This window comes from Mytilus californianus, unplaced genomic scaffold (assembly GCF_021869535.1).
Source record: "Mytilus californianus isolate M0D057914Y unplaced genomic scaffold, xbMytCali1.0.p SCAF_4, whole genome shotgun sequence".
NCBI classification, from domain to species: domain Eukaryota; kingdom Metazoa; phylum Mollusca; class Bivalvia; order Mytilida; family Mytilidae; genus Mytilus; species Mytilus californianus.
This window is the reverse complement of record NW_026262690.1, coordinates 51977320-51990984: the sequence shown is the minus strand read 5'-3', so window position 1 is coordinate 51990984 and position 13665 is coordinate 51977320. Positions and strand designations below refer to the sequence as shown.

Genomic DNA, 13665 nt, shown 5'->3' with positions numbered 1-13665 from the left:
TTAATGCAAAGTTAACTTTAGATTATTTGGTAATTAGTTTGGGCACCTTTTGGGGGTATAGCACCTAATGCATGTATCCCTGATAAACCACTGTTGTCCCTAAAGAAAGTATAACAAAAATACCAAACTCACAGGTAAATTCAAAAAGGGGAAGTCCATAAAAACTGATAAAATCAAACATAATCAGACAACGGAACGAGGGAAAAACAAATGTTATATTCCTTACTTGGTACGGGTATTTTCCGAAGAAAATAATGGGTAAGACCTGGTTTTATAGCTAGCTAAACCTCTTAATTGTATGACTGATATTAATAGTTTCGTTATATTGACAAAATTTGCCTCAACTTTTTTGAATATTTGATTTGCAATGCTCAATTTCATTTGGCCCTCCAAATTTTTTGATCCGGGCTCTACTGATGAGTCTGATGTAAACGAAACGCATGTTTGGCTTACTAAATTATAAGCCTGGTATTTTTGATAAGTTGTTATCTTAATGAACATCTAATTTACAGAAAATTACCATATCAATGATGAATTATGTCAGCACCAGAGTTATTTCATATATAAAAGTTTTGGTCGATTTATTTAACATCTGGCGTACAAAATTGTAAGCCTGTTATCTTAGGAGTTTATATAGGATAATACTATACATATGTATAGGAATACTACCAAATAAGTCACATTTCTTGCTTGCTTTGAACTATGACGATGGCAATTGAGATGAATTTATATGATAAAGTTGATTTTGTATTGTGGCGACAGTAGTTAATCGATGTTCAAATCGCAAGAGACAAATCAAGGTAACCAACAAACGCATGGACTCCAAAGAAGTGCGTCGACAGGGCATACATGAAATTAGATGTATCCCTGATGGGATGAGCTCATATATCGTATATCTAATTTGATATGAAATTATTTAATTCAACTGATATAATTGAATTTATCTTGTATATAATTTGACATGATTTTTATGTAAATGTAACATGATAGCTTTCATTTATTTAGAGAGAGAATCTTTCTGGAATTTGACTTAATTATATAATCAGCATGTATGCAGATTATCTAATTATATTTAATGATATCATAAATAGATAGATGTCTATATATATATATATGTTTGTTTATTTGTGTCTGTCGTAGAGTTGTCACATATTTTGACGTATCCATTAAAACCATATTGATGTGATATTATCATCCATTCCGACAAACAAGACGGCTGGACACAAGGTACTATTATGTTACTGTGTTACAAACCTAGATCTATTAACAGCTATATTTTGGGGTAACTAAAAACTCGCTGCGGGAATGATAAAAATTTATTTGCAGACCTAACATATGTATATGTTGCAATGAATTTATAAAATAAGGGTGTTTCTTTAATCCTTGAAATATTTAAAGATTCTGTAAAATAACTAGCAATTTTAGAAAGTTTGTAAAGTCCCTGAAACTGTACACAATAACCCTGCACCTACGTTAGGAACATACCTAATTTGATCACTTTTTTGCATCTAGCCTTTTACATGTTTTAATAAACTTTTTCAGCACAAATGGCTGATAGTGTAACTGCTTGACTAAAGAATCAAACATTTCAAACGACCACAAGGATTTACTATTTTCACATACCCACATTGTGTGTCTTCCTACATACATGTACATTTAAAAGAATTAACTTGTTATTACTTTTTATTTATAATGCAGTTAATTATATAAAATATACATATAATTTGGAAAAAAAAAGTTTAACAAAAATACCGAACTCCAAGGTAAATTCAAAAAGCACGTACATTCCATCAAAGCAGACAAAATCAAACTTTATCAACCAACGAAAATAGTAAAACACAACTGTCATATTCCTACTTGGTACAGGCATTTTCCGAAGAAAATGGTGGGTCAAACCTGGTTTTATAGCCCGCTTTAATTGAAATTGAAAATGAAATTCTAGAAGTACCTGGTGATCTCGTGAGCTTCCTTGCTATTTTTTAAAATAGCTTCTTATATTACAGTATTTAAGAGATGACTTTGGCAAAAGTAATTTGCCACATAAAAAGATGTCAAATTAATTCATTTTTGTCTCTATCTTTATGAAACGGATATCTTAAAAATGACAGCTTGTATTTAAATTAAGTTGCAAGAATATCTGAAATTGCCTTTTTCGCAATCCTCGAAGGAAATATACTTTTAAGAGACAATAAATAAAGTTTGAATTAAAAAATAATAGAAATGCTTCAAGCAGAAACCATTATAACAGCTATGCTGCCTTTACATGTGATATCTATAGATATTTTATGAAAGATAGGGATAAGACTAATATTCAGGTAATCTCTCACTTATCTTAATGATTGATAAGTACCATATGCTGAAAGCAAAAATATGTTTGTATGTCCACTGTTATACAGGAATAACTACAACTATCAAAGTAAGTCTTGATTACTTAAATCAGTTAAACACAAAAAATATTGGTGCGCATAAAATAAATGATTATTTGGATCTTTTTAAATGAAATAAAAACCTCTTAAGTTTTTTTTAAAATCCCCCTAAGAAATAAAAGGCATACTTGTGGATGTTTATACAGTTGACTTACAATTTGTGGTTCAATACATTCACGTAATAAATTTTCTTTGCTGAAGTATTAGTACAATCTTGTTTGATTTCTTGTATTAAGATTATGAACGATTGTAGTTTACATTTGAAGAATGTTATATATATATATTGTAAGCCAAAATTGATTTCCGTTTCAATTTTAATATCAATTCATCTATATAATCTGTAAAATTCATCGGAAAATTATAAGTAGATTCGACATATCTTTATTTTTTTATTTTTTATTATTTTAAAATATTAAAAAAAAAAGAAACGTTAGTTTTAGCTAAAAAAATTCATTGAAAAAATTTTAATTGCATGGTAGATCCTGGTGTTGAGGGAGCACAATACTTTTCTTCGTTTGTCTATTTTTGAAAAAAAACCACTTTTTAAATACTTTTAAGTTTTTGTAAATGCAAAGTCCACAACAGTATGGACCCCATTGACATTTTGCGTAATTGCTGGGTATACTATGTAGATGTGTATATTCTTTGTAAAGCTTGGCTAATTAATTTATGAAAAAAAAATAGATTTTCGGTTAAACATTTCATTAGTTTTTCGGTAAAACAATCACAAATTTTGAATAACATCTTTTTAGTCCCCTACCGACGAAGTCGAAGGGGACTTTAGGTTTGCACTCCGTCTGTCTGTCTGTCTATCCGTCAGTCCGGCAAATCAGTTTTCCACACCTTTTTCTTCGTGCTTGAAGATATTGATTAGATATTTAGTATATAGTTTTATCATGACAAGTTACAGATCAAGTTCGAATTTTGTTCCGGTCTGATGATTTTGAGCAGAGTTATGGTCCTTGGACTTAGAAAATTCACTCATATAATCAGTTTTCCACACTTTGTTTCGTCATGCTTGAAGATATGGATTTGATAGTTGGTATATAGTTTTATCATGACAAGTTACAGATCAAGTTCGAATTTTGTTCCGGTCTGATGATTTTGCGCAGAGTTATGGTCCTTGGACTTAGAAAATTCACTCATATAATCAGTTTTCCACACTTTGTTTCGTCATGCTTGAAGATATTGACTTGATATTTGTTATATAGTTTACATAATGACAAGTTATAGATCAAGTTGGCATTTTGTTCTAGTACAATGAATTGTTGACCGGTAGGGGACTATGTATAGCCATGCAGTACTATCAGAATGCTTGTTATGCTAGGATTTCAACGAAAATTAAGATATGTGTATAATACCTATTCTAAATTAATTCCCGATGACAAAAATATTTTTAATGCGAAATATGGGGATCATATGTTAAAAGATAGTTTTGGTTAAAATGAAAAAAAAAAATAGTAACATAGTTCTGTAATTTTTTATGTTTAGGTTTAGATTGCTATTCCAGACTGGTTCGGGTGTCAAAAGAAAAGTATGATAAAGCATCTTTTGGCCACTTGATTCGAACATCATAAAGTATTATGAATCTACACAATAACATCCTTTAGATGTTAATAAGACATATACTTTCGGACATTAGTTCCGAGATTTTGGCATTTTGTCTTACAAGTTACACGGACGTGGGGTTTCAAACTTCTTACATTAAATGCAAAACATAAAAATATGCCGAAATATTTAAATAATAGCAGCATCTTTAACAAAAAAAACATTTTGCTACAAAGTGTTTTTTGCAAGAATGTTAAAGAGAGACGACTATTTTTCAAATGACTGCTGGAATACTAAAACTAATCATATTGCTCAGATTTTAACGAAACTTTATATTTAGGTAAAACACATCCTAGATTATTTCCTGTTGTCAAAATTTACAACAATTGAACTTCGGTGAAATGCAATGCGTTATATGCGTCAGTTTTAATTATTTGTTCCTGTGCCTCACAAAACAAATGTGCAAAAAACCCACTGAAACTATAAAAGCAATACCCTGAAATATGAATGTCTATATCTCTACCTGTAGTATTTTAAAATATCGACATGACCTTTTATCCTCTGACATGTTATACTCATATCATCTATTAGTCCAATGTTAAATAAGGTATATGAAATAAATCCTGGGAAAACTGTTGAAGAAACTACTATATTTCGTGTACGTGTAGATCAATGTTAAAAAAAAGGTGCAATCATAAATTTGTATATTCGACTTGTGCAAGATTAAAGATGCGTAAAAAATACCGGTACAAGATATAAGCGAATAAGATTAAATGATTTCATATTAAAAAAACATACATATTTCTATTCGACAATCTTCGTCTGTGTCGGTCCTTTTCAAACTGAACCAATAAGTCTTTTGTTGTGCACATAATGATATATTTCACAAATTTTCCTATACCTGATTTCCCATGAGACAATTTGTAACTATAGACCCTCCAGACCCAGGCGTGTAGTGGAGAATGCCTTTGGTATTCTGGCTCACAAGTTCCGAGTTTTGCTGAGGACCATAAACCAGAGGCTAGAGACATACAGAAAAATCATCACAACTTGTGTGATCCTTCACAATCTCATCCGACTGAGATATCCAGCCAACGTCAAAACCCTGGTGGACTTTGAGGACCAGAACCAGAATGTCATTCCAGGGGCATAGTTTCTGGATGCTTACCATGAGAGGGCAAGGAACAGAACTCAGGATGGGAGACAAATAAGGTTATACCTGGGTCACTACTTACCTCAAAGGCTTGTTCGGTGCCATGACAAGACAGGATGATCCAATAATTATTCCCACAATGCACTGACAGTAAAATCAATACAAAGACGATGAACAAATTATTTTCACATATTGCATTGTAACTTAAAGCACTATGTGTATGGAGTAATAAATCTAGTTTCTGAAATTTTGATTGAAATTTACTTTAATATAGAAATTAAAATAACTCGTAAAGTAAGGATAAAGGGGGAAAAATAAGGTAATTAAATTAAATTTCCCGAGGATGACATCGTATAGTCATCGTTTTGCCTTCATGTGTCCTGTATATAAACATCGTAATAAAAATTCACATCTTTTTGTTGCCTGCGTGTGTGGTTCAGGTGCCATCGTGTGACCTTTGTAGGCTAAGTAATTTTTTCATATTCGTATGGCAGTCTGGTGTCAATTTCAGGACAGTGTGACGCCTGCAATATTTTTTTTACAGATGACAACGATGATTAAGATTTATCACCGAGTTTTTACTTAATCAATATTATTGTAAGATAGGGTCAATTACCAAGCCGCTATTTTGTGATGCCTAATCACTTTATAATTATAACTTATTAACGTTATTTATAGGAGTAACACGACGGGTGTCGCATGTGGAGCAGGATCTTCTTACCCTTGCAGAGCACATGCAATCACCCCCGGTCTTTGGTTGGGTTTGAGTTGCTCTGTCTTTAGTTTTCTATGTTGTGTTTTTATACTGTTGTTTTTATTTTTTTTGGCATTTTTCGATTTTTGCTATGGCATTGTCGGTTCGATTTCGACTTATGAGTTTGGTGATTCTTTGGTTTTTCGCCTCTCTTTTAAATCACTTTATCACATTTAATTGTCACATTGTTGATACCATCATCCCCTTTTATCATAAATGGAAATTTGTACTAACAATATTACCTTATTTTTTGTCAATGCTTATATTTATTAATTATTGTAACACTTGACATTTTAATTAACAAGGGAACACGCCACCATTCAGCATCTGTAATATTGTTTAGGATTAAAGCTTAATTATATTCAAGTGTACTTTGTGTATACAATTAAAGTTTGCTTGTGTTTTTAGTTGCACAAATTTCATTTGGTCAAAGCAAATTGGGTTAGACCCAAGTACATTATACTTTTAATATATCTTCTGCACAATACAAAATATATAACGATCTAAGTTAAAAGGCTGAACTAAACTACAAGATAAGTGCCAAAGAAAAATTGTACAATGCATGGTAATGTGTATCATACGGTGAGGAATCTTTTTTATCCAACAATGTTTCGTCAAACAATATCAAAGAAAAGAGTATTATATCCATACGACAACCTTCGGGAATTTAGTTGAAGTTATTAAACATGAAAGGCGTTTATCCTTGATGTTGACGTATAAAATTTTCACGTATTTTGTTAACATACAGTTTCCTCAAAAGAGTCTTTTACGAATCTGCAAAAAGTAAATATTACTTTTCCGCAAATTATCTGGTCTTTTATCTATCATTTTTATTAAGGAATGATCTACATGATTATTCATTTTCTGACTGTACACATTGTTTCCTATTTTGTTAATTATTATAATCATTCGAAAATTTCAGACAATATAAACATAAGCATTGTGGTACGATTATCAATGAGAAAAATTATCCATCTAAGAACAAAGGACAAGTATTTCAGCTTAACTATATTCAAGTCTACTTTGATTTGAAATTCATTTTATTGTATTTAAAGTATGTGTGTTTGACACAGTATAAATATGCAAAAAATGAAATGAGATTGTCGTTTAAATATTTCCAAGAATATTTTCATCCTTTTATCTATTACATCAATATTATTTTATAACATTATTGAACTGCTAGTATATAAATAGAAATATACTAATGTTTTTTCTTCAATATATGCGGAAACGTACAGCAATTGTTCTAAAATACTACTTAAAATAATTGCGGAAAAGAAGGCTGAAGATTTGAGGAAACGTAAAATAAAAGCGGAAGAGGAATGTTGAAATGCGGAAACGTGAAATGCCCTTCGATACCCTATCACATTGACGTGTCAAATCAAACATAGAGCTCTAAATCTAAATTAGTCATAGTTAGAAAAAGACACCGAACATATAAAATGAGTTAAAATAGTGTTCTGTTTTCTTGGACCATATAAATAATGAAGGAGTGGATTCAAACCTCTTTTCTGTTCAGATTTAGGATTGGATATTGTGTCTGATATTTGAATGACAAGTAAAGGCTATTCCTATATTACATTGTTGACGGAGTAAATACTTAAGAAGTGAGCGATAACCTGCATAATGGTAAAATGACACCGTGTCCATTTCGCAAGGGATATTTACGGTAACACATGAATTCTGTTTTAAGTTACTGTATACAATCATACTATATACATTTCAAAATCCTTCTTCTATTTGCTTTGGGGGGAGGGGGGGGGGGGGGAGTGCACTGATTTGTCCTGTATTTTTACACTTCATTTTTTGTGTTACCAAGTAAGATAAAAATATTTAAGACCTTGAAGTTCTTCATATATACTCTTTCTTTAAAGCCTAATTATTTACATTTTAAATTTAGGATACAGTAGTTTATCGATCTTTAAATCTCGTCAATCGATTAAAAGGAGAATAATCATGGTAACAATGAAAACACCGAAAGAATCAAAAGGAGCGAGACCTAGTACGTCGACAAGGTCAGTGTCTCACCGTCTAGCTTGCTATTATGACAGCATCCCTTCGACGATGTTTTTCCTGTTAAAAATTATCTTCACAAGCAGAAAATAATTCTAAACAGGTATTCATTTGTCACATTTACATTTAATCATCAATCTAAATAAATAAAGAATATATTTTGTTCCAATTACGGACCCTGATGAACAACATACCACTGAAACATATCAATATGCTTTAAATAACAGTCATGCAATGCAATTATAGGCTGTTTTACATTCTTATTGTTACCAGCTGCAAAAGTAGTCAGTATTAGTGTTTGTGTTAGTCCTAAGTACTACATTGTACATTGATATACTCAATTATGGGATAGCAAATTCCAGTATTTCTTACCTACTACTTATAATAAAGGAAACCATCGTACATGAACATTTTCAATAACGAAAGAACTGAAATCGAATTTCCAAAAAATAATTACCCTTGCTTTAGGGAGATATTATACATTTATTTTGTTTGCTTTAAAGACACATGAAAATTAATGCACACAAGAGAAAATTTCATTTCCAGATGCCCTAGCTTGAGACAACAATAGTTTTTGAGGGTGAACAAAAATTCAAATGACCCTGATGCAAGGGAAATGAAAGCCGCTAATTTGACATCAGAAAACAGAACATTCATGTAAACCTGCAATTCATTTTGTTTTCATTTTGTATCAATCATCAATGGTTGATCACATGGCATGTTTTTATTCTGTTTTTATTATACGCCCCTGTAATAAGCTTGAAAGGGTTATTGACAATGATTTTGCTGTGTAAAAAATCATTGAAACGCTAAATAGACCGTTCAACTGTACAAATTTGATGTTTTGTTCAGTGTCACGTCGAAAAATTTCAACAAACCAAATACTTATTTAGCTATCAAGATATTTATTCAGTGGAATAATTTGTATTGGCTACAGCATTGTTTCAAGAAACCTGATAATTTTTTTTTTTTTATATGCATCCATTTCATCTACAAATATTCCAGTTCTTCTAAATACTGCTCTCTCAATAAATCTGTGTCAAACTATATTTTTTGTAGCCATTACAATTCCCTATTCCGTTATCAATTTTATAAAATACACTAATTGCACATTCAAAGAAATGAACAAAATAGTTAGATTTTGCTTGAAAATACTCTTGTTCGTTTTGTAGATAGAGTATACCGTTAAGTGATCGATAATCTGAGGGGGTTGAATAGCGCCCTGTTATCGTAGAGTGTTTCTTTACTGTAATGTATATATATTGTCAATATATTTGTATACCCCACTCTAATAAGTCAGTCCGTCAGTCCTTCAGTCATCTTGGTTTCTTGATGATAAACACAATACGATTTGAATATAGAGTCGCATATAATAAGTGGGAAATTCCTATATTTTGACATCACTATATCTAAAATTGTCCGAAATTGTCGCAGTAATGGAGTTTCCGGAAATTTACTGTAGCACCTCTCATTGGGTTGGAAATCATCTTTAATATATGTCACACAGAATGATTGAAAATTCCTAATTCATTTTGATATCACTGTGTTAAAGTGACTTAAAAATGATAAACTCGTGCAAAAACTATATTCCCAAATACGCCCGATTATTCCCCCTCAAACCTTGCACTCTCGTCCGGTCGTGAAGGTTCTAATTTATAACAATGTTGGGTCAGAATGGCACGTAAAATCCGATGCATCGGTCGGGGAAAGTGCCACAACCGACGAACGTTAAAAAATCCTACAACAACTATTTGAGGCGTCCGTGTGTGTCCTGTTGCAAGGCAGAATTGCTTCCTCTATCTAACAAACCCTCATTTTCATAGTCCACATTTCCAACCGATTTCCGTCTTACAACTTTGCCGTTCATACATTTAAGTTGTAATGTTAATTATTTGTTTTCGTCCAGGATATGCGTGTAATAATTATTGCTGGAACTTGCTTGTTTTGATATTCTTATATTTTTCTTTGTTACAATTTTACGTTTATAAAGAAGCGTTGTATGCATTTGTACTGAGTGATATTCGTGTACATGTAGTATAACAGCTTTGCATAACTTAATATTTGGTAAACATCTGAGGTAGCATAATTGTAAATATATACCAGAAGGGACAAGTGCATACAACATCACTCAATGAGGCATATATAAAAAGAAGATAACATTTCATTCACTTTCGTTAGAAACGCTCCAATCCAGGGATGTATAAATATGTAGATACCTTAAGATCTATATGACAAAAAGGGACATAAAAAGAATAGCCAAATACTTTTATCGGCAACTTTACCTAATGGAGTTGGAACCTTAGTATATTAATATTTTCATAATTTATCAATGGGCTATTTTAGAAAAGTTATGTTATTAATTATATCAGTACCGAAACACTGACTCGTGGTTGAGCTGGTGATACCCTCGGGGACTAACAGTCCACCAACAGTTGAATAATCGACTAAGTGTTAGCGAATGAAAATGACACTTTATAAGTTATGCTTCCGAGCCGCTTTTCCGAATTTACATATGGATGTTTAAGTCGAAAACATTGATATGCAGTCAGACTGTTTATACTGATTAATTTAAAATTCAGAGGATACACGTACACACATTCCTGCCGTAATCATCTAATAATATTGAATAGGATTTTACCTTGGATTAAACCAACTTTACATTTTTTTGGATTTTCAAAAATTTATATCCTGTCGTTTGTTAGACATTTAAGAGTGTTTTGTAACATAAAATCAAAAACCAGTTATGTTATCTGGAAATAGTAAATTTTTCACTTTTCAATAATATGAACCGATTTCAGACTTGGTTTTCATTTAAATGACACCAATTTTTCAATTGATGGTTACATGTTGTTACTGATTTTTTTTAAGGTGTTTCTGAAAGGAAAAATTTGATATATTTTCAAGCAAAAACGTACCTTTAAATTCCAATTGTTACATGCGTAGGTATAACTGTAAACATTCGTGAGTTGAACTTAGAATCGATCACTTCGTGGACAATCATTATGGAACTACCAAATGAATTGAAAGCCTTACTTGTAACTATGAAGTTGGATGGAAAAGAGCCGGAATGGAAATTCACCGCCGGCTCTGACCAGGTCTCTGTACAGCTCACTTGGATCAAGGCTAAGGAACCGGACACATCATCCAGGAAACCTGAGCCGGCCCTGAAAAAGAAGAACAAGCCACCATCTACCAGGAGACGCAACGCTAACCGTTTCGCCCAGTGGATGGACACAAAGACGGCCGTTGTACCCGCTGCTGCACAACAACAAAACACCGAAGCCAGCGTAGACCACAACAATCAGACAGACGCTAAGGACACAATAGTTGGTAAACTACTCATACCAATTAAGTACAGAGGTGAACCAGTGGGAGTTGTCATCAACAAGGATATTGTCACCAGTCCTTATAACCCCAAGAAGGCATGTCATCGCCTTAGTTATTACACGTCGACAACAGAAAGAGGCAAGCGTAGAAGGATCGACTTTGATGAAGGGTTTGACACCGACGACCCTGACCTACTGACTACACCACCGCATACGTCGTCCAAAAAGGCTATAGAAGCTGCAATATTGTCAGAACGGCCAAACACTCCGTACCAGCAACAACATCGCAGTCGGAGTAAGATGAAAGCAAAAAGACAGGCAGATCCAAATCTGTAACTTACGTACATTAGTCCGCAATATCCAAAAGGATAGCCGGACCCTAAAACCAATCATCATCATCATAACTGTAAAGAATTATAAAAATACGAAACGAACAAACTGAGCAAGCGTCTTTATTTGGAAAACCCTTTCGAATTTTCGGGTCTTTAATGCTTTTCAACTTCGTACTTTATTTGGCCTTTTTTTTACTTTTTTTATTCGAGCGTCATTGGGGAGTCTTTTGTAGACGATACGCGCGTCTGGCGTACAAAATTTTAATCCTGGTATCTATGATGAGTTCTTTTACAATTATTGAAAATAACACTTTATAAATTTCGTACTTCGAGCTTTTCTGGATTTACCTTCATCATGAATTCTCAAACCTTAACATTTGAAATTCAGAGATGTATAAATACGTTGACAGTTTAGAAGCTATATGACCAAAATAAACCTAAAATGAGTAGCCAAATTAATATTCAGTCAACTTTTCAAAAGGGAGCTGGAACCTTATTCCCATAATTTACGCATTCCGCATAAAAAGTTTGTAAAAAGTAAAATAACAAAAATACCGAACTCCAAGGAATACATGCCAGATCATATTGAAGATGGGACAACTACAAACCTGAGACTAAAAGTTGAATAGTACTTTTTCATTTTTTATCAACTAATACAGTGTTACAAGTGATTCACCAAATACTGCTATTTAGATCATTTAGAGACAATTGTGTAATTATATACATTTTATATGGTAAATTAATTTTAATTGGGTTTTAACGAGGTAATGAATTCAACACAGAAAACACAGGACTGATAGTATAGAATACTGATAATCACTGGGGTGTTGATAAAATAATATGACGATATCTGTGCCAATTGTGGGACAATATTATACGGATTTTCTAAGATAAACTGCTTACTCTAATGTTCTAATTTTGTATATTTTGTAGGAAATGGGCACAAATGTCCTGTTTATGTGCGTAATGATATTAATACCTGAAGTCTCATATGGTAGTTCAAACTGGCAATACGGTGCTATATTAGACGCCGGAAGTAGTAGTACAAAATTGAAAATCTATCGATGGCCTCCTAGAACTTCTTTAGATTCTGTCCTAGACATCAAACAAGTGGGTAAAAGTGAAAAATATTCTCCTGGAATTTCAGACTATGTGGATAAATTGGGAAATATTAGCAATTACATTGGAGAGATGATTGAAAGAGTGAAGGAAATTATACCTAAAAATATCCACAGTACTACATCTTTATACCTATTAGCAACAGCAGGTAGTATTAAATAATAGTATATATGTTGTTTTTTTTTTTTTTTCGGAGCATCGATTTTCATGCCTCTTCCTGATTACAGATTTCATTTGTTTGAATATATATCACCAAGAAAATTACTTTGACATTGTGCTACAGTTATATATTCGTTTCAACACCAGTCGCTAATATATAGTCTATATAACATGTTTTACTTCTTTTTCTAAGGTTTACGCGTCCTTCCAGAAGACGATGCAAGCAATTTAATGAAGTCGATTCGAAATGTTCTTCAAAACAAGACATTAAATCCATTTGTTTTTAATCCTTCAAATGTGAAAATTTTATCTGGAGAAGAAGAAGGCGTGTTTGCCTGGATAACCATCAACTACCTCAAGGATTATTTTGGTTCTGATAGGTGAGTTCGCAGAGTACAATCATATTTTCTAAACTCAATTTAATTTCACATCACCATGGAACTTCGACCAAATATGTAGCGCTGGATATCCCATCAAACAGAGCTTGCTTAATTGTTTATTCATTAATCAATCAAAAAATTGGGGAGAGGCCATTTTAAAGAAACCCAACATATCCCGGATGAGTTTTTTATAACCACTGGGTTAATGCCACTGTTGGGGGAGGTTTCTTTCTCAATGGTATCACCAGCGAAGTAGTCAGCACTTCTGTGTTGATATGACATATCATTGATATGGTCATATTTATAAATTAACGCGCGTCTGGCATACCTGGTATCTATAGTGAGTTAATTCAAGTGTTTATAACTGAATTAAGGAACTAAGGAGTTTTTACCCAGGAACAGTTAACCTTAGCTATATTTGGCGAAAACGTTCGGAATTTCGTGTTCTCAATGCT

The 13665-nt window shown here is 32.6% G+C and overlaps 2 protein-coding genes across 8 annotated transcripts in view; both read left to right on the top strand.

Moving 5' to 3' along the window:
* LOC127698417 (probable RNA-binding protein EIF1AD) overlaps window positions 1–13665 on the top strand; it is a 208818-nt gene that overhangs the window by 67601 nt on the left and 127552 nt on the right. The window lies entirely within an intron of this gene.
* Window positions 1–13665, top strand: part of LOC127698398 (ectonucleoside triphosphate diphosphohydrolase 1-like) — a 48547-nt gene that overhangs the window by 26494 nt on the left and 8388 nt on the right. For 3 of the 6 annotated variants that reach the window (XM_052201854.1, XM_052201860.1, XM_052201858.1), the window contains 2 exons: window positions 12486–12819; window positions 13024–13210. In XM_052201854.1, coding sequence (XP_052057814.1) covers window positions 12489–12819; window positions 13024–13210 — 518 coding nt within the window. In that variant the 5' untranslated portion in view covers window positions 12486–12488. Of the gene's footprint in view, window positions 1–7271; window positions 7551–7781; window positions 7998–12485; window positions 12820–13023; window positions 13211–13665 lie in introns of those variants that run through there. The other 3 variants (XM_052201855.1, XM_052201856.1, XM_052201859.1) reach the window with 3 other exon arrangements.